This window comes from Hyperoodon ampullatus, assembly GCF_949752795.1.
Source record: "Hyperoodon ampullatus genome assembly, chromosome: 15".
NCBI lineage: Eukaryota > Metazoa > Chordata > Mammalia > Artiodactyla > Ziphiidae > Hyperoodon > Hyperoodon ampullatus.
This window is the reverse complement of record NC_136928.1, coordinates 63,524,699-63,552,541: the sequence shown is the minus strand read 5'-3', so window position 1 is coordinate 63,552,541 and position 27,843 is coordinate 63,524,699. Positions and strand designations below refer to the sequence as shown.

Below are 27,843 nucleotides of genomic sequence, written 5' to 3'. Positions count from 1 at the left end.
TTGAAAAACAAAATGCAGGGCTTCCCTGGTGGCACAGTGGTTAAGAGTCTGCCTGCCGATGCAGGGGACACGGGTTCGTGCCCCGGTCCGCAAAGATCCCACATGCCGCGGAGCGGCTGGGCCCGTGAGCCATGGCCGCTGAGCCTGCACGTCCGGAGGCTGTGCTCCGCAACGGGAGAGGCCACAACAGTGAGAGGCCCGCTACCGCAAAAAAAAAAGAAAGAAAAAAGAAAAACAAAATGCAGTTGAAATGATACTACATAGTTTCAGGCCTAGGCCTTAATGGGCCAAGAAACTTCTGGTTTTGTTCTCTTGTTATCCAGAATCACCATGTAAAGAAATCCAGACTATCCTTCTACAGAGAAACCAAGAAAATAGAAAAGCCACAGTTGGTAAACGAACAGGCCATCTAGAGAAAAGATGAGGTGTCTCAAGTAAAAGCCAGCACTAAGGCCATCTTGGATCCTCAAGGCCCACTCCAGCCCTCAGTCAGTATCTTGTGGACCAGAGCAAGCTATTCCCTACTCAAACTCCTGATCCAAAAATTGTGAGCAATAAAATAGTTATGATTTTAAGTCACTAAGCTTTGAGGCAATTTGTTACTCAGTAATGAATGACTGATACAGATAGTGAGCGCAGCAAAGACTACAAAGGAAAAGTACTGGGTACTTTCTAAGAGTCAGTATTAGGAATCCTAATGTAATCTGAGATGTAGGGAAGGTTTTCATGAAGAGTGATATACTTAAAAGTGGTTATTTAACACTATTTAATAGGAAATTATGAATAAAAATTTTGTTCACTGGTTTCAAATTTCTATTTTCCTAAATTTCCACATTATGCCTGTTTTACTTTTGAAATAACAACAAAAATGTTATTTTATTAAAGCTTCCTTAAGGATACTGTTGGCAGTTTATTAGTCCTATTGTATTGAAATTTATTAAGTCTAAAATATATTTTCTCATGACAAAATACGCAAACATTTCAGCAAATAACAAAAGTTTTCTACTGTCCTATGTAGTTGAAGAATGGGATGTTCTGGTTACACTAGGATTCCAAAAATTAAACAGCCTATATTGGTTTAATAACTTCTAAAGAATTAGAATGTATTAAAACAATTAACCTAAAATTATACTGCTTATAATTTAATATCACACTATTTTTGGAAACTTCTTCAGGTTTATGTAATTCCTCATAGTTATCATTGTGAAAAGATGTGGATAACATAAGACTGAGAGAAGTAAATAATACTTTGATAACAGAATTAAGAGTGGAAATAACCCCCAAAACTGCAATAATGGAATAAAAGCAACATGGAAAAATTAAACAGAAGTAACTGAAGAGACAAACACATTTAGGGTTAAAAAGAAATCAACCACAAAAGTACAAGAGGAGAAATAATCCAGCTTAACAGTATAAAAAAGCCTTGGGGTTTGAGCTGACCACAAGTATATCAGACAATAGTAAGGTAAGCCATATCAGCATAATAACTGCTTAGATAATCTCAGACTTCATTAATGCATTTAATTGACAAATATTTACTGAAAACCTATAATGCACTACTTATTTTCCTAAGAGAATACAGTAATGAAGACCAGAGAAGGAATAATCTCACCATATTTAGAACTAGTCAAACTACATATGGAAAATTAAGTCCATATAAAGGAAATGGTTGAAAAAATTAGAGAAATGTGACCTATAAAAGGAAAACTTCCTAATTTGAATATTGCCCTAAAAGAACAAAGAAAGCTCTTAAAACAATTCTTTCATTTTACCAAAATAAATTGACTACTACGTGACAGGCGATGTGCTAGGCACTGGGGTATAAGTGGAAAACAAAATAAATATTGTCCCTGTCTTCACTCTACTTATAGTCAAGTGAACACCCTATTACTAGAAGACCTTTTAGCAGGTACCAAATAAGAATCTGTCAAGCACTTTTTATAAAAGAGATCTCTTTTATAACAGATCTATATTATATTTAGATAATCTCTTTTATTATATATTATTATACAGTAATCCCTTTTATAATAGAGATTCATGTACTTTGATTAAGGCTGAAATAAATTACCTCCAAAGTTACTTCCAAATCTAAAATTTTATGATTATTTACTTATAGCACTATAACATGAAAGAATGTAATTGTTACTTTGAGATAAATGAATGTATAATGAATAAGATAACAGGCAAATCAATACACACAAACACACACACACGGGTTGTTGTTGTTGTTTTTTTCTTTTAATATTTCTACCTAATAAGACAACCATGTCACTTTACACGTTAAGCCTTCATAGGCAAACTACTCAAAACCAACTTCAATCCACATTCAGAAAATCCAATCCCAAATTTTTATTTCATTTCAACAAAAATTTTAAAATTCTTTACCCTAATGATTATCTCACCCTAGTTAAAATAATTCCAAAGAAATTAATATCCATGATTTCTCTGGGATTTCTTATATTAATATACCTTTCCATGGCTTTAGCTGTATAAGGCAAATGCATTTCAATACTGTGTTCATCTTCATCTGTCTGCAGAGACATTCGTTCAAACATTCCTGTCTTCCACAGTTCTCCGTAAACTAGAGATTTCAAAATATAGTAAAACAAATATATTAATGTATATCCTTACCCTGTGAGACTCTACCCAGTAACAGAAAACTACATGCTTTGGCAAGAGACAAAAAGCACCACATGATATTCTCCATTTTTAGTTTAAAAAAAAGGAAAAAACAACTAGCTTCTTACATACCAGACAAAACAGTAAGACATGTAATGATTTATTCAGCACTTTCATATGTTACATAGTTACATAAAAAATAATAATTTAAATTTTTCTTCGGTTCCTTTCATTAAATCTAAAATCACCTCTGAGTCTAAGCTTATCCTTGACCTTATTCAATCAGTAGATACTAACAAGAACAGCTGATTAGAAATCTTACTGAAATATGGAAAAATCCCCTGGTCTACTTACTCATGAGGTTAACAATATAGTTTTTGAGTTTTGTTTTGTTTTTTAATACAATGTACAGACTTATTGTTTTACACCTCAGGTTCCAGTCATACTAAGATAAGAAAAGAAAATTCCTACTGAGAATGCTATTTTCCTCAACATTAAAAATTAAACTCGTGGTATAGACGGGAATATAAATTTACCACAGTACCATGCCTTAAATAATCTTAAAATTTTAAAATGATTTAGTAATTCAGATCCTTCTGATGAATTACACTTAAAACTAGATATTATCAATATATAGCAAGAAAATGATGAAATACGTAAAAAAAGATATAAGAATATTTTTATTTTTTCATTGAACAAAACCAGCATTTTTATAACTACATCCTTAAATGGATTTACCAATATCAAAGAAACGAACAAATAACGGTATGACTTTTTTTTCTATAAAATTATACCTGATTAAAAATCCTCCATTCCTCACTGCCAGTCTATCCAAAACCAAAATTTTCTAAATGCCCCAACAAGGTTTTAAAACTAAAGCATGTCCCAGAGGAAAGCGGAATTGGAATGAAGGTCGTAAAAAGGTACAAACTTCCAGTAATAAGATAAGTAAGTACTAGGGATGTAATGTACAACATAATAAATACAATAAACACTGCTGTATGTTATATACAAGTTGTTGAGAGTAAATCCTAAGAGTTCGCATCACAAGGGAAAAAAATATTTTTTTCTATTTCTTTAATTTTGTATCTATATGAGATGACGGATATTTGCTAAACTTATCATTTCATGATGTATGTAAAGTCAGATCACTATGTTGTATAACTTAAACTTATGTAGTGTTGTATGTCAACTATATCTCAATAGATCTGGAAGAAAAAAATAAAAATTTTAAAAGCATTTTAAATATATGAAAAATGTGTACCCTAAAACCATTCCAGGGAGTAAGGCTAGTAATATTCCAGTTTCATTAATAAACTATATCCTAACAACAAATTGCTAATACTCTATAATACTTAAAACCCCAAATTATGAAACTTTAGGCCTAAAAATTAAAGAAAAAGAGGTGATCATTTCCTCTGCAAATCGCTTTCTTCATTCTACAGAAGAATTTGTTGCAAAATTTTTTGAAACAATAAAAACACTCAACGTACTTAAAATATAATTTGATGAACTGGAAGGATACACATCAAGTTCATGAATGCGGTTACTTTTGGGAATGCAAATTGACTTCAGATGAGGGGAAATTCTGAGTCAAGTGTGGATGATAAGTACATGCGTATTTGTTATAGTAGGTTCTGTATTGTTTGGTATTTTTTAAATTATGTACAAAATGAGACATGATTAAATAAAAACTGTGATTTCTAGAATTCTATTTAAAAATCAAAATAATAATTAAAAAAATAAAATCAAAATAATAGATATGTTTTAAAAATAAAATGCACTTAGATTTATGTGGCACCCTTCTTGCAGAGTTTCACAACTATGGTCTCAATTTTTTTTCCCAAAAATACCATATGAGGATATAAAATCATTATCACCATTATCCATTTACAGTGAAGTAACTGCTATACACAGAGGAAGACTAACATGCCCAAAATGTTTCAACAAGTTGTTGTGGGTACCAATTTCTTGTCTCATGGTACAACAAGTACATGGTACTTCCCTGATTATAAATGTAACCACTACACTCCAAAGACTAGCGGATCTGACAGATTTTTGTGGCTGGCAGAAAAACTGTAGTTGTCTTTTAGGCATATGGAAGATTTTCTTTCTTAGTTTTTGTTTTTTGCAGATTAGTTATAACAAATTTTATTTTTACAATTCAAATATTACTATGATACTCATACTTTTAATTGTAAATTAACATATAATTCCTATTTGTAAAAACTTCAGCTGTTTACAAACTATAAAATTTCTATATACTTACTCTTTTGGTCAATACGAAGGTCATACAGAGGTGTCCTATATATATCCACACTGGAAAGTGCACATCGAGAAAGGGGCACATGATGAGAAGGCCCAAGGATGAAAATTCTCCGGCTAGGAGATATACAATAAAAAACACAGAACAATTGCACTTCTACACAAACTTTATTAAATAAAAAGGAAAAACAAGTAATTTTTAAAAATTACATGTAATATTGTTTTCCTTGATTGAGTTCATTACCTACTGTTATATGCTAAACTGTGTTCTCTTGAAATCATACGTTGAAGTCTCAACCCCTGTACCTCAAAATGGAACCTATTTGGAGATAAGGTCTTTAAAGAGGTGATTAAGTTAAAATGAGGTCATTAGCGTGAGGCCTGAATTCAATATGACTGGTGTCCTTATAAGAAGAGGAAGAGACACCAGGGGTGCACATGCACAGAGAGGTGATCGACCATGTGAAGAGGCATTAGGAAGACAGTCATCTGCAAGCCAAGGAAGAAACCTAAGAAGAAACCAACCCTGCCAAACCATCTTGGACTTTTCCAGCATCTAGAACTGTGAGAAAATAAATTTCTGTTGTTTCAGTCACCTAGTTTATGGTAGTTTGTTATGGCAGCACTAGCAAACTAATGTTCCTACCAATGACTTGCTCCTCAGTTAATTAAGTTCAATTACTTATCTCTATCTTTTTGTTGGAAGGTCTTTAAAAGAACGATGTTTAATACCTGGGAATACTAGTTACTGATTATCTATAGTAAACCAACCGACTATGCTTAAAATCACCTCTGTATTCACAATGGCTAGGATACATAAGGTTTTTAATAGCTGTATTAATTGAATTTTAAACATTTCAGCTATTAAATAAAATCTCAAAATAACAAATTCTAAACTTGCCTACAACATTAATAAAAATCCATAAAAGTATAAATTCTAAAAATCCAAAATATCATTACAAAGAAGCATTCTGTTAAAGCTATTTCCACATTTCTTCCATGGCAGAGAAAAAAGGCATCTTGTTGAGAACTCTGTGTAATAAGCTTTCTCAGTTCCCATTCAAGTAGAAGTCATTCTCAAAAACAAAGAAACTTAACTATGTGTTATTTGCACTGTAGGCTAAAGAAAAGAACTGGGCTAAACTGTAGATTAAATCTTTACAATCCTTTTATCTTAACATCAAGAGTAAAATTAACTTATTCTCATTTTATCTCAAACATCTCTACAATCTAAATTCCAAACTCTCCATTTTCGCTGTTTCTCCCAGATTCATATGAACAAAACTTTCCCCACCACACACACACACACACACACACACAAAGTTACAGAGACAAAAGAACCAAAACTATAAGAAAAAAAGGAATATATGTAAGCTATGTACCTAGAAAATTAAGTGCTACTTCATTGCTCATCTAATGGACAAAAACACAAAGACTGAGACACAGAGCTATATCTCTTTCACATCAAAAACTTGCAGGCCAAGGAATGTGTGCTTTAGCAATATATTTATTTTGACAGAATTCTATTACAGCTAAGAAAATTAACCTATTGCCAGCTATATCTTACTTGCTATATGGGGGGCGGGGGTGGATAAGAAAGATGTGGATAAGGAAAAGGTAATGCTCAGTTTAGTCCCAAAATCTCCTCAAGATGTTGCAATCCTCAAGATGTCACTCAGAGCCCACATGTAAGACTTCACTCACAGGCCATTTCTAGTCAGAAACATAATCCCTTTCCTCACCCCCCCTGCTAATACTCACTTCTTGTCATCATCTCTATGATCAACTCAATAACCATTTAAGAAAAAAAAAATCAGATCTACAGATTCCTAAATGAACAAAAGATACCACTATGTTCTCGTATCTTAACAGCACATAAATATCACCACATTCTTAAAATTAAAGTTTAATGAGGGACATAGAAAATGGTAAATCTGAGTGCTTAGGAAACTTGCTTAAGGATAGGTATTATATGAATCAAGAATCAAGTAAGAAAAAAAAAGCATTTTTATGATTGAGGAATGTATTTCTATGAAAAGAGAGAGGGATAGAATATTTAAAATCAGAACACTCCTGGGAAATTCAGAATATATAATTAAAATATGAAATGACTTTAAAAAATCAATCTAGGCATAGATATATTTCATAGGTAAGTATAACAAGGTTCTTCTAACAGTGGCTAAAAGATGAGCGTTACTCCAGAAATAAAGACCCGAGGTCAGCTTCGAAAGCCTAACTGCCTCCTCTAATACGTGACTACTCATCTTGCTTGCCTTTTTGTCAGACCCAACCTAGATGAAAAGAAAAAGTCTGGTGGGGAAAAGAGGTCCCATCAGTCTGAATTATCCAACTGTGTACCCAAAGGTTGAAACTCATCCAAAAGCAACATAGTGAAGTTCCACATTTAGTTAAGAGAGATAATAGGAAAAAAGAGATTTAGGTCCCATCAATATAAAACACTTAAAAGTGATATACCCAAAAACAAACCAAAAAAGGCTAGGTATCAATGAAAAGAAGAAAAAAGAAACTGGATATTGAACAAGTAGTAATCTCAGAATGAGTCTCTGTGTTAGCTATATGCTATAAGACAATTAATAGTGTAAATAAAAGATAATGCATTTTTCCCCCTAGATTGCTAGATCCATAAACACCAAGACCATACAAATATTTTGGAGAGAAATGTAATATAGGCATTGGAAGTAATGCCACTTTCCCTCCCTTTAATTAATTACAAAGTTCTTTGTCTTAAAAGAGTAACTTTTAAATATTGGCATATAATCACTGTTGCCATACATGTAAAAGAAACCTTTAATATAAAAAAATAGAAAAAAATCAGGGCTTCCCTGGTGGCGCAGTGGTTGAGAGTCCGCCTGCCGATGCAGGGGACACGGGTTCGTGCCCCGGTCCAGGAAGATCCCACATGCCGCGGAGCGGCTGGGCCCGTGAGCCATGGCCGCTGAGACTGCGCGTCCGGAGCCTGTGCTCCGCAACGGGAGAGGCCACAACAGTGAGAGGCCCGCGTACCGGGAAAAAAAAAAAAAAAAAAAAAAAAAAAAAATAGAAAAAAATCAGTAGGCATTCTTTCAGAAATAAATGTAGTTCACATATAATAATACCTCCAGAGAATCCGCATTTGTGGAGTTACTTACTATGAGGAGTGTAGTCTGTACACCTAACACATGAGTTACCTGAGTGTCTGTTCTCATAAATATTCAACTACTTATACTAAATAATGGAACACAAGTAATTTTTTTAAAGTGTTTCATGGTTAAGTGGAGATATTTTAACTAAAGAATAAAATGTCATGTGGCCCCAAAGAAGATTCCTTTTGGCATTCTTTTTCTGCCCTGCAAGGTTTTCTGAAAGATATGAATCAAAATCAAGTTACTATCTAAGTAACATCCTGAGTTCCATTTTTTAATTAAAGTTTTAGTAATAGGAAAAGACTTTGCAACTCTAAATATGGGAAAGAACTTTAAAAATTCCTTAAACAGCCCGAGTACTCTTTCTAAAACATGAATCAGATCATATCACTTCCCTGCTTAAAAAGTCTTTCAATGGCTTTTCTTGGTCAGAGGATAAAATACAAAATCCTTAAAATGGGTTCTAAAGTCTCATATCAACTGGCCCCTTCTTGTGTTATTCTCCCCCCCACCCCCGGATCTCAGTACTTTATGCACACTGGTCTTGCAGTTCCTTGATGACAAGAATACCTTTGCCTATTTCAAAACTTCTTCATGTGTAATTGTTTCTTTTGCTTGGCTTAAAAATCATTTTCCCAGAGATGCCTTCTCCAATACCTTATCCACAATATAAATCCAATCACCCTGAATCACAGCAGTTCGCAAAGTGTGAACTGTGAATTCACAAGAACCTTTCAAGGAGTCCACAAAATCAAAACTGTTTTCATAATAATACAAAGAAGTTATTTGCCTTTTCAACATGTTAACATTTGCACTTGTAGTACAAAAGTAAGACTGGGTATACTGCTGGCTACAATCAAGGTAACGGAATCAAAATGTACTAGTAGTCATGTATTCTTCACCTTCATCCATGCTGTATTTTTTTTTTAAAGCCAGTTTCATTTAATTTCATTAAATTTTGAACTTCGAGTACAGTTTTATAAAAATATTCTGTATGACAAAATGCATTCAATTTGTGGTGATAAACGCATAAAGCACTTCTACTGCATACAGAAGTATGTCTCAAGGAAAAAGCATCTGTGTGATTTTGAGTTATGAGCTGAAGTAGACTTTTTTCCACGGAACACAATTTTTACTTCAAAAAATTAGACAAACTGTGGTTATTCCAATTTAGATATCCGGCAGAAATTTTTTAGAAAATGAACAAAATGAGCCTGACACTTCAAATAAAATATTTGACGTATTTGTTGCCAATGATAAAACTGAAACTTTTAAGTGAAAATTAGGCTTTTTCAAAAAGCTTCCCAATAATTAAAAATTTTTCTCATGAAACTGATGGTGATATTAACAAATGTGTTTTTTTGGTATGATGAAATGTCAACATTTGAAAGATCTGCATGACTCAATGAACAAATATTTTCCAAATGTTCACGCAAGATGCTACAAAATCATGCAAAGGTAAAAGATCCATTCAAACTTTAAGGACAAAAGACGATCCTGGTTGACATGTAGAGAATGGGAAAGGGAAAGAAGAATGGAAGCTAGTGGTATCAAATTTATCCTTCTCTCTTGGACTGTTATTTTTTCTCTATACTTATTATTCCCAAAAGGATGTTTTCTCTATTTTCTTAAAGAACTATGAAGATATTGCAAATCTCAGGGAGGGCCACTTCCAAGAGAATACAAGACTGTCCATGATTATTTTTAACACTGAGACCTTAACACTTATTTATTCAGAATTCAATTACTATATACTAATTATAAAAATAAACTGATCACATCATCATCCATCATCCACATTTCTTTTTACTGATCTCCTTTATTGTCACCTTCTTAGTCCTTGACTCTCTTCCCTTATTATTTTTTTCCTTTCCATTCTCACTGTCCATCAACTTATTTAACACACAATTTCCACTTATATCAATATAGGCTCTCTATATATTCCTAGGCCAAATTTAATTCAGGGGTACCCTTTTAGTACATATCATCATCAATAAAAGTTCTGCCAAATAGAAAAAGGTTTGGAAAAGGCTGTTATATAAACTAGCCTTGATTATGGTTGGTTTATAGGCCCAGGGTCAAATAAAGGAAGCTTCTGAAAAGCTTTACAATCTAATTTCTATTTTACTCTTATTCATGAAACAAGTTAAAATTACACATTAAATATGTATTATGAAATATTTGTTAAAGATGTGCATCAAAACATCATAAAGGAGGCAGAGCTAACCAAAACCTCATCAATCTGGCAATATTATCATTTTATTTATTATTAAAAACTTACTAAAAAATAATTTTCAATAAAGGCCTGATAAAATGTGCAGAGCATACTACATAAAAACAAAAGAGAGCAGCTTTTTTGCTTTAACAATTTGAACTAATTGCTCATAAAGGAGTAGGCTGTGGGTGAGATTTTCTTTTTAAACTCATGGCTGTTGTGAGTTACTTCTGAATGATTATACTTCATCTCTACTAGTACGGGTCTAACATAACAACATTTGACAGAATTAAAATGATCAGTTTCACCTATTCACACAGTGTACGTACAACTGGCAATACAGACTAGAACCTGACACTGGTTCACATGTAGTGAACTGGCTATTTAAATAAAATGTTGGTCAGCAAATTAAGTAATTTGGGTGGCTAATTCCAGCAGAAACTTGTGAAATTTCACAAGTTTCTTATTTTAGAGAGTGGTATACTATGCTTTTAAAGTTCACAAATTTCTCATTTTAGAGAGTAGTATACGACTCAGTCTCAATTTGACAGAAAGATTTTTTTAAGCTAATTTCAGAGCTGTCATTAAATTATTAAGAGCTAATATACTTCAAAAACCATATTAAATTCATTGTCAGATTCTAAAATAACTTAGGTACCTTATCCTGTCAATGAGAAATTATTCTTCATTCATTAAACACAACCTAACACGTACAATAAAGAATTTTCAATTATAAAGTGATTAAAATAGAACAAAGGGCTTTGAATTTTTCTTACAAGTATTCATCTCCAGGTTTTCAAAGAAAATTTTAAAAACCAAAATATTTAACTGTTAATGTTCCTGGACCCAATTCCACTGTGTGCATTCATGTGAGTGGAAGAGGGGGCACACTCAATTCTGACACTATCTACCTTGAGATAGCATCAGATTCCACAGGTTACGGGTTCAGTCCTACAAAAATGTCCCCACACCCACACCCATCCCCCATCTCAGATGCCAGTCACAAGCCCAGGTTGTCACTTGTGCTTCTGACCAACCAGTTACAGATTGGCAATTCCAACAACCACCTCCTTGAATTTCAATTCAGAGGCCAATCATAAGTCCAGGTTGTTACCTGTATTTCTGACAGACCAGTTACAAATCAGAGGTTTAATTTGCTAGAGCGGCTCACAAAACTCAGAGAAATATTTCACTTACTAGGTCACCGGTTTATTATAAAAAGATATAACTTAGCAACAGCCAGATGGAGGAGGTGCATAGGGCAAGGCGAGGGGAAAGAGCCAGGACCTTCATGCCCTCTCCAGGCGGGCCACTCTCTCCAAATCTACACATGTTCACCAACATGGAAGCTCTCCGAACCCTGTCCCTTTGGGTTTTTATGGGGGCTTTATTACATAGTCATGATGGCGACTGATTCAACCTCCAGGCTCTCTCCCCTCCCCAGGGGAGGTCAGGGAGTGGGAATGAAAATTCCAACCCTCTAAACACAAGGTTGGTTATCCTGGCAACCAGCCCCATGCTTAGGTGGGGTCCAAAAGTCACCTTATTAACACACAAGAAGCACCTTTGCCATTCTCACCACTTAGGAAATTCCAAGGGTTTTGGGAGCTGTGAGCCTGTAACTGTGGAAAAAGACTAAATATATATGTGAAATATATTTTGGTCATTTAAATGACCAAATATATATTTTGTATAAATCACAATACTGTATTAACCTTCTAACACTTTCAGAACTAAACATTTTACCAAACAAAGGGAAGGTAGAAACTAAATGTTCAGATAATGAAAAATAGTATTAAAGCTTTTCATAACCTATATAAGGTATAATCAAATTTATAAAGTCAAATTCTTAATGAAATCAAGTATATAATAAGTATGTAAAACAAATTACTTCAGTGACAAAGCAATTATAATTCCCAACCACCTAATCAAAATGGTATCTAACTATATTACTTACGTAATAGATGGATCCACTTGTTTGTAAGCATGAGCAGCACAAGACCCACAGTACGTATACCCTGCATGGCTACAAAACAAAAAAATGTTTAACTTAATCATCAGATTCAAAATCAGGTTATTCTGGGAAAAAAAAAACTTTTGAAAGAAATCTAATAATTATGGTAAACATTATGTGTACAGATTAAAAAGCAATGTATTGATAGATAATGATGCAACTTCTAGAAGATAACAGGGAACACATCACTGTTCTGTGTTCCACTGTTATTTTATTTATTTATTTATTTATTTATTTATTTTGCGGGGGGCCCATGCTGCACAGCATGCGGGATCTCAGTTCCCCAACCAGAGATCAAACCTGTGCCCCCTGCAGTGGAAGTACAGAGTCTTAACCACTGTACCGCCAGGGAAGTCCCCCTGTGTTCCAATTTTAAATGTTAAAAAGTATTTGGTCTGAAAGAAAATTATATTTGGAAATATTCAAGGCTTATTTGAAGTTGCTAATGTAACATTAATAATATATGAGCTCTTAACATTCCTCTTCAATACCATTAACAGGCATTCTTAAAAATAATAAGACCAAGTCACATCAGAGCAAAACAAATAATCTACAAGAAACAACTCATGTCCCTCTGTGTCTTTAGTGGTAAGAGAATTGACCTGACCTTCTGTGTATTATGTCTTTCATTTTCTCTCCCTACTACTCATCCCATCCTTTTCCTTCTCTGGTCTCAGCTTTACATTGGTTCTCTGATCACCCGTACAATGACTTTGTTTCAGAACTTCATTTTTCTTTCTTGACTCAAGCTATGTGAGTCTAGAAATATTTCCCTTAATGCTTACTATTTAGTGTACGGCCAGTAAATGTTTAACAAATGGCTCTGCAGGAAAAAACTGTATACATATGTACATAAGCTTATTATAAATTTTACTGAAATAAAGAGAGATGTATCACACAACTGACAAACAATGAAAAAGTATAAAATACTCTTTACTGCAAATTCAGCTTAGGCAATTGATTGTCCCAGAATGCTTTCACTGATGGTAGATGAACTCTTTAACCCACAGCCAAGCAATGGCTGCAAATGACAAGAGTGAAATAATGAAGACATATGTCTGAATTTCACTCATTCAACAATGACTTGAATGACTTCTTTGCTTATTAGACAATAGTTTTTCAAATACTGGAAAGCATATTTCTTTCCTCATTTTTTTGTGCTTGTCACAGTGTAAAGGTTACAGACGTAACATAATTTTAAGTTTCATCTGCCTTATTAACCTTTCCCCATTACTTTTCTTGAGTACAGACAATCAACAAAAAATAAAGTCCCGATTTATAGCAATCTGTCTGTTAATGTGGAGTAAATCATTCCCATCATGGACAATTTCAAGATGCACAGTAAACTGAAAAGACAAAACACAGACTGGGAGAAAATATTTGTAAAGCATATATCTGACAAAGGATTTATATCTAAATATATAAAGAAAAAGCATATATCTGATAAAGAATTTATATCTGAATATATAAAGAAATTTCAAAACAACCTAATACTTTAAAAAATATAGGTAACTGTTTTACAAGACAAAAAGAATTCTGAAGATTGGTTGCACAACAAAGTGAATGCACTTAACACTACTATATAAATGGTTAAAAGTAGTTAAGATGGTAGATTTTATGTTACTACAATTTAAAAAAAATTTTTAAATAGGAAAAGATGTGAACAGATACTTTCATCAAAAAATACACCGGGGGCTTCCCTGGTGGCGCAGTGGTTGAGAGTCCGCCTGCCGATGCAGGGGACACGGGTTCGTGCCCTGGTCTGGGAAGATCCCACATGCCACGGAGCGGCTGGGCTCGTGAGCCATGGCCGCTGAGCCTGCGCGGCCGCAGCCTGTGCTCCACAACGGGAGAGGCCACAACAGTGAGAGGCCCGCGTTCAGCAAAAAAAAAAAAAAAAAACACTGGGATGGCAAAAAGCACACAAAAGAAGGCTGTACATCAGTTACTCATTAAGGAAAGGCAAATTAAAACTACAGTGAGCTGCCACTAAACACCCACTAGAATAAGCTAAAATTAAAATGAGTGACCATACCAAATGTGGCAAGGATGTAGAACTGAAACTCAGTTTGTAGGAAATGTAAAACGGTACAACTACTTTGGAAAATGGTTTGGCAATTTCTTTAAAAAAAAAAAAAAAAAGCTAAACATACTTCTGCCATAAAACTCCTGCCAACGATTCCACTCCTAAATATATATATATATATATATATATAAACATTATGTGCACACAAAGATTTGTACACAAATATTCATCCCATTTTTACTTGCAAGAGCCAAAAATGGAAACAGCCAAATGTCCCTCAAAAGATGAATGGATAAACAAATTGAAGTATATCCATACAATGAAATAACTCTTCAGCAATAGAAAGGAATGAACTACTGACACACTCAAAATAATTATGGTAAAAAAATAAATACGCTGAGTGAGAGAAGCCAGACAAAAAGAGTTCATACTATATGGTTCCATTTAAATACTTCTACAATAAAAAATTTTTTTAAGAATATGTATGTATAAAACTGAGTCACTTGCTGTACAGGAGAGACTGGCACAACACTGTAAATCAACTCTACTTCAATTAAAAATAAAAATAAATAATTCTAGAAAATAAGAACTAATCTATAGTGACAGAAAGTAAATCAGTGGATGTGGGAGGGTGGGAGAAGGGCAGAGAGGGAAAGAAGGGCACAAGGAAACTGCTGAAGATGATGAATATGTTCATTATCTTAATCGTGGTAATGATTTCACAGGTGTATACATATTTCAAATTTATCAAACTGCATACTTTATATGCAGCTGAATGTTAATCATACCCCAGCAAAGCTCTATTTTAAAAATGAGGGCTTCCCTGGTGGCGCAGTGGTTGAGAGTCCGCCTGCTGATGCAGGGGACATGGGTTCGTGCCCCGGTCCGGGAGGATCCCACATGACACGGAGCGGCTGGGCCTGTGAGCCATGGCCGCTGAGCCTGCGCATCCGGAGCCTGTTCTCCGCAAAGGGAGAGGCCACAACAGTGAGAGGCCCGCGTACCGCAAAAAAAAAAAAAAAAATGATACTCATCTGATATAGACACAGAAAAAGAGATTCACATAAGTCAATCACAACCATACAAGATAGTAGGGTCCTTAATTAGGAGTAAAGTAATATGGGACATATGCTAAGCACACTGAAATCACTGAGGCTTAATTGGTCAGATTAATGGTAGTCACTCCATCCTTACACCTCTGTCAAGGGAGCCTATCAAGTTGCCTGAATATAGCAATATTCTCACAATCCAGTTCTAATCATAGCCAGAAGGTAATATAAGTTGTTCTGTGGCTCAGCAAATTCAGTTTTGCTGTCATCCTGTACTGATCTTGATATTCTAGGCTAACCAGGGGCTCTATTTTAACCGGTTATGTCCCCAATCTTCCAGTCCCCAAGACACCAATACCAACTACTTCAGATACTTAATACCTGTTCCTCATCTGAACATCACTGGCTCCTGTCAGTTCAGATATGCACTATCTTGCCTGGCCATGCAGACCTTAAAAACCATCTGATCCATCTGGATCCGCCCTGGTCTGTCACAAACCTGAATGACATTCAGATTTTCAACACTGCTTTGCTCTCAGTTGTTACTCACTTCACATCCCTCCACTTCTCAATCCTTACTCTTCTTGAATTTAAAGGCCCTGAACCCCAATCTATACTCCGATCTCTAAATCAACCTGTCTTTGTACTCTCCCAGTTTTACCAACGCTGTTCCTATCCAAGCTCAGTTCTTAAATGCCAGAAAGCCTTCTTAGAAACGTTAGATTCTTGAAGTATAGGTAGGAAAGAAATAGTAAGTAGAAGGGTAAGGGCATGAAGGGAATAAAGCCTGAAGGAAAAACATGAGCAAATGTCCAAGTGTATGATGTAAATGAGAAAATATGAAATTGGCCTGAATGGAACAAGAGAGTAATGTTAAGCCAGAGTCAGACAGAGGAGTCTGGGCTTGATAAAACAAGTTACTGAAAAACTGCTGTATGCTCTTGGAACAGGGGAGTGACAATATGAAACTGTTATCATGTCCTGAAAAACACAAGCACAAAGGTCGTGTTAGAGGCAAGACGAGTTACGTGAAGCTCTCTTGGAAACTGTGGCATGAGGCAGTAATATCACGGTCTAGGTCTAGAATGCTGTCAGTGCCAGTGGTAAATGAGAAATCAATGATCTAGGGTCTAGAAAGAAACAGTGACATATCTTAGTGACCAAGTAGGAGGAGGAAGAAGATGACAGTTGTGATGATGGTGATAACTGAGTGCTTACTGCATCTCAGGCACTCTTCTATGCAACTCAAAGCATTACTTTTAATCCTAACAACTCTATGAGATAGGAATTATTATTCTTCTCATTTTATAGATGAAGAAACTAAAGCAGGAAGGTTAAGAAACTTGCTCAAGGTCATACAGATAGTAAGTGGCACTCCAGGATATAAAGTCAGGCAGTAGAGCTCCAGAACCCATTCTTAAGCACCGTAAGAGACCTTTACATAGTTCAAGGAACAAGGGAAGGAGGGCTTCCCTGGTGGCGCAGTGGTTGAGAGTCCGCCTGCTGATGCAGGGGAGGCGGGATCGTGCCCCGGTCCGGGAGGATCCCACATGCTGCGGAGCGGCTGGGCCCATGGGCCATGGCTGCTGGGCCTGCGCGTCCAGAGCCTGTGCTCCGCAACGGGAGAGGCCACAACAGTGAGAGGCCCACATACCGCAAAAAAAAAAAAAAAAAAAAAAAAAAAAAAAGAAGGGAAGGAGTCCATGGAGTAGGAAAAGCAATAAGCCTAACAACTGGAAGAATACTTACAGAATCACATAGCCTGTAAGACTACAAGGAAGGATGATAGTTTTGAAAACACGATTAACTAAGGTAAACTTGTTTCATAGTAAGAACTTAGATTTCATGGTTTCAGTCCTTTTTGAAGCTGAAGGTATAAAAGTCTGCTTGACCTGAAGACAACATAGTGGCAAAACGAAAGGAAGATTCTTTTATCTTTTTTTAAATTTTATTTATTTATTTTATACAGCAGGTTCTTATTAGCTATCTATTTTATATATCTCAGTGTATATATGTCAATCCCAATCTCCCAATTCATCCCACCACCACCACCACCCCACCCCCGCTTTCCCCCCATGGTTTCCATACATCTGTTCTCTACATCTGTCTCTATTTCTGCCTTGCAAACCAGTTCATCTATACCATTTTTCTATATTCCACAAATATGCGTTAATATACGATATTTCTTTTTCCTTTCTGACTTCACTCTGTATGACAGTATCTAGGTCCATCCACATTTCTACAAAGGACCCAATTTCGTTCCTTTTTATGGCTGAGTAATATTCCATTCTATATATGTACCACATCTTCTTTATCCATTCGGCTGTTGATACGCATTTAGGTTGCTCCCAATGACTTGGCTATTGTAAATAGTGCTGCAATGAACATTGGGGTGCATGTGTCTTTTAGAATTATGGTTTTCTCTGAGTATATGCCCAATAGTGGGATTGCTGGGTCATATGGTAATTCTATTTTTACTTTTCTAAGGAACCTCCATATTGTTCTCCACAGTGGCTGTATCAACTTACATACCCACCAGCAATGCAAGAGGGTTCCCTTTTCTCCACACCCTCTCCAGCATTTGTTGTTTGTAGATTTTCTGATGATGTCCATTCTAACCATTGTGAGGTGATACCTCACTGTAGCTTTGGTTTGCATTTCTCTAATAATTAGTGATGTTGAGCAGCTTTTCATGTGCCTCTTGGTCATCTGTATGTCTTCTTTGGAGAAATGTCTATTTAGGTCTTCTGCCCATTTTTGGATTGGGTTGTTTTTTTAATATTGAGCTGCATGAGCTGTTAATATATTTTGGAGATTAATCCTTTGTCCGTTGATTCGTTTGCAAATATTTTCTCCCATTCTGAGAGTTGTTTTTTCGTCTTGTATATAGTTTCCTTTGTTTTGCAAAAGCTTTTAAGTTTCATTAGGTCCCATTTGTTTATTTTTGTTTTTATTTCCATTACTCTAGGAGGTGCATCAAAAAAGATCTTGCTGTGATTTATGTCAAAGAGTGTCCTTCCTATGTTTTCCTCTAAGAGTTTTACAGTGTCCAGTCTTAGGTCTGTAATGCATTTTGGGTTTATTTTTGTGTATGGTGTTAGGGAGTGTTCTAATTTCACTCTTTTATAGGTAGCTGTCCAGTTTTCCTAGCACCACTTATGAAAGAAGCTGTCTTTTCTCCATTGTATATTCTTGCTTCCTTTATCATACATTAGTTGACCATAGGCGCGTGGGTTTATCTCTGGGCTTTCTATCCTGTTCCATTGATCTATATTTCTGTTGTTCTGCCAGTACCATACTTTCTTGATTACTGTAGCTTTGTAGTATAGTCTGAAGTCAGGGAGTCTCATTCTTCCAGCTCCGTTTTTTCCCTCAAGACTGCTTTGACTATTTGGGGTCTTTGGTGTCTCCATACAAACTTTAAGATTTTTTGTTCTAGTTCTGTAAAAAATGCCATTGGTAATTTGATAGGGATTGCACTGAATCTGTAGATTGCTTTGGGTAGTATAGTCATTTTCATAATATTCATCCTTCCAATCAAAGAACATGGTATATCTCTCCTTCTGTTTGTGTCATCTTTGATTTCTCTCACCAGTGTCTTATAGTTTTCTGAGTACAGTTCTTTTACCTCCTTAGGTAGGTTTATTCCCTTGTATTTTATTATTTTTGTTGCAATGGTGAACAATATTGTTTCTCCTTAATTTCTTTCTGATATTTCATTGTTAGTGCATAGGAATGCAAGAGATTTCTGTGCATTAATTTTGTATCCTGCAACTTTACCAAATTCATTGATTAGTTCTCGTAGTTTTCTGGTGGCATCTTTTGGATTATCTATGTATAGTATCATGTCGTCTTCAAACAGTGACAGTTTTACTTCTTCTTTTCTGATTTGGATTCCTTTTATTTCTTTTTCTTCTCTGACTGCCATGGCTAGGACTTCCAAAACTACGTTGAATAATAGTGGGGAGAATGGACATCCTTGTCTTCTTCCTGATCTTAGAGGAAATGCTTTCGGTTTTTCACCACTGAGAATGATGTTTGCTGTGGGTTTGTCGTATATGGCCTTTATTATGTTGAGGTAGGTTCCCTCTATGCCCACTTTCTGGAGAGTTTTTATCATAAATGGGTGTGGAATTTTGTCAACACCTTTTTCTGCATCTATTCAGATGATCGTTTGGTTTTCATTCTTCAGTTTGTTAATATGGTGCACCACATTGATTGATTTGCATATATTGAAGAATCGTTGCATCCCTGGAATAAATCCCACTTGATCATGGTGCATGATCCTTTTAATCATACACCATGGTGTTGTTGGATTCTGTTTGCTAGTACTTTGTTCAGGACTTTTGCATCTATCTTCATCGGTGATATTGCTCTGTAATTTTCTTTTTTTTGTATCATCTTTGTCCGATTTTGGTATCAGGGTGATGGTGGCCCAATAGAATGAGATTGGGAGTGTTCCATCCTCTGTGATATTTTGGAAGAGTTTGAGAAGGATGGGCATTAGCTCTTCTCTAAACGTTTGATAGAATTCACCTGTGAAGCCATCTGGTCCTGGCCTTTTGTTTCTTACAAGATTTTTAATCACAGTTTCAATTTCATTACTTGCGATCGGTCTGTTCATATTTTCTGTTTCTTCCTGGTTCAGTCTTGGAAGGTTATACCTTTCTAAGAATTTGTCCATTTCTTCCAAGTTGTCCATTTTATTGGCATACATTTGCTTGTAGTAGTCTCTTAGGATGCTCTGTATTTCTACAGTGTCTGTTGTAACTTCTTGTTTTTCATTTCTAATTTTATTGATTTGAGTCCTCTCCCTCTTTTTCTTGATGAGTCTGGCTAAAGGTTTATCAATTTTATTTATCTTCTCAAAGAACCAGGCTTTAGTTTTATTATCTTTGTTACTGTTTTGTTTCCATTTCATTTATTTTTGCTCTGATCTTTATGTTTTCTTTCCTTCTCCTAACTTTGGGTTTTGTTTGTTCTTCTTTCTCTAGTTCCTTTAGGTGTAAGGTTAGATTGTTTATTTGAGATTTTGTTGTGTCTTGAGGGAGGATTGTATTATAAACTTCCCGCTTCGAACTGCTTTTGCTGCATCCCATAGGTTTTGGATTGTCATGTTTTCGTTGTCATTTGTCTCTAGGTATTTTTTGATTTTCTCCTTGATTTCTTCAGTGATCTCTTGGTTATTTAGTAATGTATTGTTTAGCCTCCATGTGTTTGTCTTTTTAACGTTTTTTTCCCTGTAATTTATTTCTAATCTCATAGCATTGTGGTTGGAAAAGATCTTGATATGATTTCAATTTTCTTAAATTTTCCAAGGCTTGATTTGTGACCCAAGATGTGATCTATCCTGGAGAATGTTCTGTGTGCACTTGAGAAGAAAGTATCATCTGCTGTTTTTGGATGGAATGTCCTATAAATATCAATTAAATCTATCTGGTCTGTTGTGTCATTTAAAGCTTGTGTTTCCTTATTAATTTTCTGTCTGGATGATCTGTCCACTGGTGTAAGTGAGGTGTTAAAGTCCCCCACTATTATTGTGTTACTGTCTATTTCCTCTTTTATAGCTGTTAGCAGTTGCCTTATGTATTGAGGTGCTCCTGTGTTGGGTGAATATATATTTGTAACTGTTATATCTTCTTCTTGGATTGATCCCTTGATCATTATGTTGTGTCCTTCCTTGTCTCTTGTAACATTCTTTATTTTAAAGTTTATTTTATCTGGTGTGAGTATTGCTACTCCAGCTTTCTTTTGATTTCCATTTGCATGGAATATCTTTCGCCATCCCCTCATTTTCAGTCTGTATGTGTCCCTAGGTCTGAAGTGGGTCTCTTGTAGACAGCATATATATGGGTCTTGTTTTTGTATCCATTCAGCCAGCCTGTGTCTTTTGGTTGGAGCATTTAATCCATTCACATTTAAGGTAATTATTAATATGTATGTCCCTATGACCATTTTCTTAATTGTTTTGGGTTTGTTTTTGTAGGTCCTTTTCTTCTCTTGTGTTTCCCACTTAGAGAAGTTCCTTTAGCATTTGTTGTAGAGCTGGTTTAGTGCTGCTGAATTCTCTTAGCTTTTGCTTGTCTGTAAAGCTTTTGATTTCTCTGTCGAAACTGAATGAGATCCTTGCTGGGTAGAGTAATCTTGGTTGTAGGTTCTTCCCTTTCATCACTTTAAATATATCACGCTACTCCCTTCTGGCTTGAGTTTCTGCTGAGAAATCAGCTGTTAACCTGATGGGAATTCCCTTTTATGTTATTTGTTTTTCTTCCCTTGTCTGCTTTCAATAATTTTTTTTTGTCTTTCATTTTTGTCAGTTTGATTACTGTGTGTCTCAGCGTGTTTCTCCTTGGGTTTATCCCGCCTGGAACTCTCTGCGCTTCCTGGAGTTGTGTGGCTATTTCCTTTCCCATGTTAGGAAAGTTTTCGACTATAATCTCTTCAAATATTTCCTCGGGTCCTTTCTCTCTCTCTTCTCCTTCTGGGACACGTATAATGCGAATGTTGGTGTGTTTAATGTTGTCCCAGAGGTCCCTTAGGCTGTCTTCATTGCTTTTCAGTCTTTTTTCTTTATTCTGTCCCGTGGCAGTGATTTCCACCATTCTGTGTTCCAGGTCACTTATCGATTCTTCTGCCTCAGTTATTCTTCTATTGATTCCTTCTAGTGTATTTTTCATTTCAGTTATTATATTGTTCACCTCTGTTTAAATCTTCTAGGTGTTTGTTAAACATTTCTTGCATCTTCTCAATCTTTGCCTCCATTCTTTTTCCAAAGTCCTGAATCATCTTCACTATCATTATTCTGAATTCTTTTTCTGTAAGGTTGCCTATCTCCACTTCAGTTAGTTGTTCTTCTGCGGTTTTATCTTGTTTCTTCATCTGGTACATAGTCCTCTGCCTTTTCATTTTGTCTATCTGTCTGTGAATGTGGTTTTCATTCCACAGGCTGCAGGATTACAGTTCTTCTCGCTTCTGCTGTCTGCCCTTGGATAAGGCTGTCTAAGAGGCTTGTGCAAGCTTCCTGATGGGAGGGACTGGTGGTGGGTAGAGCTGGGTGTTGCTCTGGTGGGCAGAGCTCAGTAAAACTTTAATGCTTGTCTGCTTGTCTGCTGATGGGTGGGGCTGAGTTCCCTCCCTGTTGGTTGTTTGGCCTGAGGCAACCCAGCACTGGAGCCAACAGGCTCTTGGTGGGGCTAATGGTGGACTCTGGGAGGCCTCACGCCAAGGAGTACTTCCCAGAACTTCTGCTGCCAGTGTCCTTTTCTCCGCGGTGAGCCACAGCTGCCCCCTGACTCTGCAGGAAACCCTCCAACACTAGCAGGTATGTCTGGTTCAGTCTCCTATGGGGTCACTGCTCCTTTCCCCTGGGTCCTGATACGCACACTATTTTGTGTGTGCCCTCCAAGAGTGGAGTCTCTGCTTCCCCCAGTCCTGTCAAAGTTCTGCAATCAAATCCCACCAGCCTTCAAAGTTTGAGTCTCTGGGAATTCTTCCTCCCGTTGCCAGACCCCCAGGTTATGAAGCCTGACCTGGGGGTTAGAACCTTCACTCCAGTGGGTGGACTTCTGTGGTATAAGTGTTCTCCAGTTTGTGAGTCACCCACCCAGCAGTTATGGGATTTGATTTTATTGTGATTTCGCCCCTCCTACCCTCTCATTGCGGCTTCTCCTTTGTCTCTGGATGTGGGGAATCTTTTTTGGTGAGTTCCAGTGTTTTCCTATCGATGATTGTTCAGCAGTTAGTTGTGATTCCTGTGCTCTCGCAAGAGGGAGTGAGCGCACATCCTTCTACCCCGCCATCTTGAACCAATCTCCCAGGGAGATTGGTTCAAGATTGGATAGCGAGATTCTTAACTTAGATAGAGAATACACTGCAGTGTATCTATTTTTTGATTATTAAGTATTCCCCATACTCACTTATCCCCCATAGTGAGGAACTCTACTTCATGAAAGGACCAAGGTCACAGTCAAAGAAGAGAATTTGTAATACTTTCCTTTACCCTGGCCCAGATATATGGTAATGAATAAAGCCATAGTAATAATCATCAACTCTCACCACTAATCCTCTGTTCCTACACCCTTCTCTTGCTAACAGAATCTATAACTCTACATGTATGTGGAAACAGGTTCCAGTAAGGAATCACTCACAATAAAAGAGGCTTCGCTAAGGGAATACGTTCTTTTCTTTAGTCATTCTGCATAACAGACAGAAGAGCAATGAAAATTTGAGCTCTACAGATATTTGAATATGCCTCATAAAAGTGTGTCCAAGTCAGTCTTTTTAGAGTTCTTAAAACCTTTAACACAAAGTCATACCTGCTAGCTGTTACAGGTAACTCTGATTCTCAATGTAACTTCTCATGAAAACAAATACAAAATTATACTATTATTATATATTATATATATATAATTATATCTATAATTTGTCATTAGGCTAAAACCATACCTCTAAAAACTGATCTTTCTTTTAACGTAGAGTACTTTTGCTTCTCCCTTTACACCTACGCAGCAGATCCTTTGCATCAGCAACTTCAGCTCCTAACCTACCAGAATTTCTGTGCCCCTCAGAGAGCTGCAATTAAATGAGGATGCAAGGTCACACTGTCCACAACCACTCACTAGTTAACTGACAGTTTCCCATACAGCAACCTTGCAGTGTGGTATAATTTAAATTCCTACCTCAGGAAAATTACTAATCACTACATCACATGGACTTTCACTAACAACTATGAACGCCACGAGTCTACTAAACATTCTATGAGAGGCTTTTCATCAAAGTGGATATAGGGAATAATAAAAGAACACTTACTTGAATTCAACAAAGTCAGATTTCCGTAGTCCTAATTCTATTGAATAGCAGGAAAAATGCAAAATAAAAGACTGCCCTAGATGAAATGAGAAGATTGGACCAGATGAAATGTGATCTCCTCCAGCAATAAGCAAAGTTTGCAACCTTAAGTTAAGATATGATCTACAAACCTAGAAACTAAATTTAAAAACACCTGTAAACGTACATGATCAACCTGAATGACAACTGGCCCCAAACAGTTTACAGAAGCAGCAACCGCCATCTCAATTTTATTTTGCTGCACCTAGCCTTTTATTCTTTTCTTTCACAGGCACTGCTCAATGGCCCTAAAGATTCCTGCTTCAATAAAAAAATCAGTAAATGATTATATCCAAAAAATATCCAGGTAAAACAGTCATTATTTAGAATATTTTATTTTTACAAATGGAATCTCACAAACATTAAGCAAACAATATTATGAGCTAAAAAGTCAAGTAAGAATAAACTAACCACAATGTTGCATATTGAGGGTTTTTTTTTTTACTGCTAGAGCATATATGATTTGAGATATTGCCATGAATAACCTACTGGTCTTTTTAATATTAACAAGACTGGGAAAGTCTTGACGGTTTCTACCAGATTTAGTTCAACTCTATGCTAATGCAAGGAGCCTGTCTTCCGGCCTATCATTCACACAGGGCACATCTGCTTTCACTATGTGAAAGGAAACGAGACAAAACCAAAACAAAGCCAAACAAGCACACAACACAACACAGAATGCACTATGAGACTGTTTAGAGGATTGTTTGTTAACATTAACAAGGACTGCAAATCTCCAGTAACTTAAATTAACTAGATAATTTATGAAGATTCATTGTCTCATGACATGCACTGGTAGAGCTCTACAGGTATGCTTCACTATATACAACCTGGTCTTCTATATAAATGTTTCTTAGTTTTTAAATTTTTCAAACAGGTTTTTATACTAAAAGTATAATGTACACAGTAAAATAAGTCAAACTGTAAAAAAAGGTACACAATGAAAAGTGAAAGTATCCTTTATTCCATAATATTCCTACTCAGTTAACTACTAAGAAATCAAATTGTGCTTTAAATGTATGGCCTTCAATATTCATTGTCTGTGCTTGACAGTAAAAAATAATTTCATCATGTAAATTAAGTCCCTTCCACAATTATCTGCTTATATTTTTATATTCAATAAGATGTTTCTTAAGTGATGCATACCTGTACAGCTCCATTCTAAGGGTTGCTGAGTTACTGCTGAATACTGCAAGATAAACAACAATTTTGGCATCAAGGTATCTGGCAGTCATGGTAAGAAGGCTTCTGGAACTCCTAGTTCATGAGATCATTTCAATATATATCCCAGGGCCACATACTGTCTCCTGTGCCTCAATTTAAGTAAGACAGTTCCAAATGCAACCAAAAGATATTTTTTAGTCAAATTAAATTCTTTTGAATCCCTCTCCCAAATGTGCCTGGTTATGTTATATAGATTAGAATTCATTAAAATTGATCAACAGTTGGTTTATGGGTCAATATTTAATCTTTTAATAATGTCAACAATAAATGACATTATTCTATTTAATCTACATCCATATAAAAATAAGCAAACTGTTTAAGCATTTTCAAAAGTGTGCTATCTAGGTTCTGAGTTTGTTTTTTTAAGGTTCCCCTCATATGATTTATTCCCATGAAGGCAAAATCTAAGAAAAGGTGGTCCCAGAGAGCTAGAATTTATAAAATTTTTAAAGTATGTTTTTGATTTGAAATAAAAGTAGAAATCTTAAAATTTTAAGTTGTCTAATTACTATATAAGCTCGTTCTTACAAAGACACTTTTGTGCCGATATAACAAGAAAATATTTGATGTTGCTTTTCTACCTTAAAAAAAAAAAAAGGAGGGCTTCCCTGGTGGCGCAGTGGTTGAGAGTCCGCCTGCCAATGCAGGGGACACGAGTTCATGCCCGGGTCCACGGCTGGGCCTGTGAGCCATGGCCGCTGAGCCTGCGCGTCCGGAGCCTGTGCTCCGCAACGGGAGAGGCCACAACAGTGAGAGGCCCGCATACCACAAAAAAAAAAAAAAAAAGTAACTCTGGAAAGGAAAATATAATAAGATGGAAACCATATAATAAGATGAACTTGACTATATTTAAAGTTTTCATATATTAACAAAGTAGAAATTGCCTATACATACATAAATGTAACTACAAAGTCACTATATAGCAGAAACATGCACACCAAAGCCAAAACTATTTTCAAATATTCATTTTAAAACCTAAGGTAACTTGGAAATCTTTTACAAATTAATATATTTGTAACATAGACTCAAACATTTCACTTCCCAGGGCATTTCCAAACATTTCAATTTAAAACTAACTACAAGAAGCAAACAAGTCTAGCTACTTTTTCATGAATAACTAACCTCATTTTAATTTTATATTGATTCAGCTCAGCTCCCACATTTAGAGTGGTTTTTTTTTTTTTTTTTTTTTTTTTTTGGCGGTACGCGGGCCTCTCACTGCTGTGGCCTCTCCCGTTGCGGAGCACAGGCTCCGGGTGCGTAGGCTCAGCGGCCATGGCTCACGGGCCCAGCCGCTCCGCGGCATGTGGGATCCTCCCGGACTGGGGCACGAACCCGCATCCCCTGTACCAGCAGGTGGACTCTCAACCACTGCGCCACCAGGGAAGCCCTAGAGTAAGTTTTAACTAGGAAGGTAGTATACCATAATAGTTAAATACCAGCAAAGTAATGGGAATGACAATAGAACATATCTCATGAGATGTTATAAAGAGATGATTACTAATCCACTGTTTCTCACCCAACCAAGGATCTCACTCATAAAAACTTCCCAACTTATCCTTGCATCAATTTTTCTTTCTCTACTGGATCATGTCATCAACATTATAAACTTTAATATCTCCCACCTTAAATAAAAATTCTCCCTGACACCATATTCCCATTGCCCTGTTTCCTTGATTTATAGCAAAATTTCTCAAAAAAACTATCTATACTCACTGTCTTCATTTCCCTCCTTGATTCTTTCTTGAACTCACTCCAACTGTGCTTTCATCCCTACCGCCCCACAGAAATTGTTCTTACTAAAATAACCAGCAATCTCCATAGTATCCAATTATCAATCCTCATCTTATTTGACCTCTTGGCAGAATTTGACACACCTAATCATCTTTTCCTCCCTGACACATTTTCATCCTTTTTCCTCCCAGAGACTTCACTCACTCTTGGTTTTCCCCCTTCCCCACTGGTCCTCCTTCAAAATCTCCTTTGCAAATACTCATCTTCATCGTGACCTCTAAATTAAGCTGGCTTGCCTAAGGGCTTAGTCTTTGAACCTCTTCTCTTCTCTATTTTACTCCTGAGGCAACCATGTCTGATTAAAGTTACACACTTAGCTGTGTTAAGTGTGATATGCCAACACAGCCTAGACCTTCTTCCCTGTACTCCAGATTCATATATCTAGCTGCCTCACTTGGATACCTAATAGGTATCTCAACATTAACACAGGCAGAATAAAATTTAGATTTTATATAAACACTTCAAATTCCACTCCCCACCTCCACTCTTGTTTTCTCCTATAATTAGTACAAACTCCAATTCTATCCTTCCAATTTCACAAGCCCAAACTTAAGAGTCATCCTTGACTTCTTCTATTTTATTGGTCCTGCCTTCCAAATACCCAGAAT

General features: G+C 36.1%; 1 protein-coding gene across 3 annotated transcripts in view; it reads right to left on the bottom strand.

Annotated features, from left to right (window-relative positions):
- Nucleotides 1-27,843, bottom strand: part of MEMO1 (mediator of cell motility 1) — a gene marked incomplete at its 5' end in the record, with an annotated part of 129,908 nt that overhangs the window by 35,514 nt on the left and 66,551 nt on the right. Inside the window, 3 exons of one of the 3 annotated variants that reach the window (XM_079721219.1) lie at nucleotides 2,470-2,581; nucleotides 4,889-5,001; nucleotides 12,200-12,268. The exons of 1 other annotated variant lie outside the window; for it this stretch is intronic. In XM_079721219.1, the coding sequence (XP_079577345.1) occupies nucleotides 2,470-2,581; nucleotides 4,889-5,001; nucleotides 12,200-12,268 (294 nt within the window). The remainder of the gene's footprint in view (nucleotides 1-2,469; nucleotides 2,582-4,888; nucleotides 5,002-12,199; nucleotides 12,269-27,843) is intronic. One more of the 3 variants, XM_079721220.1, reaches the window with a different exon arrangement.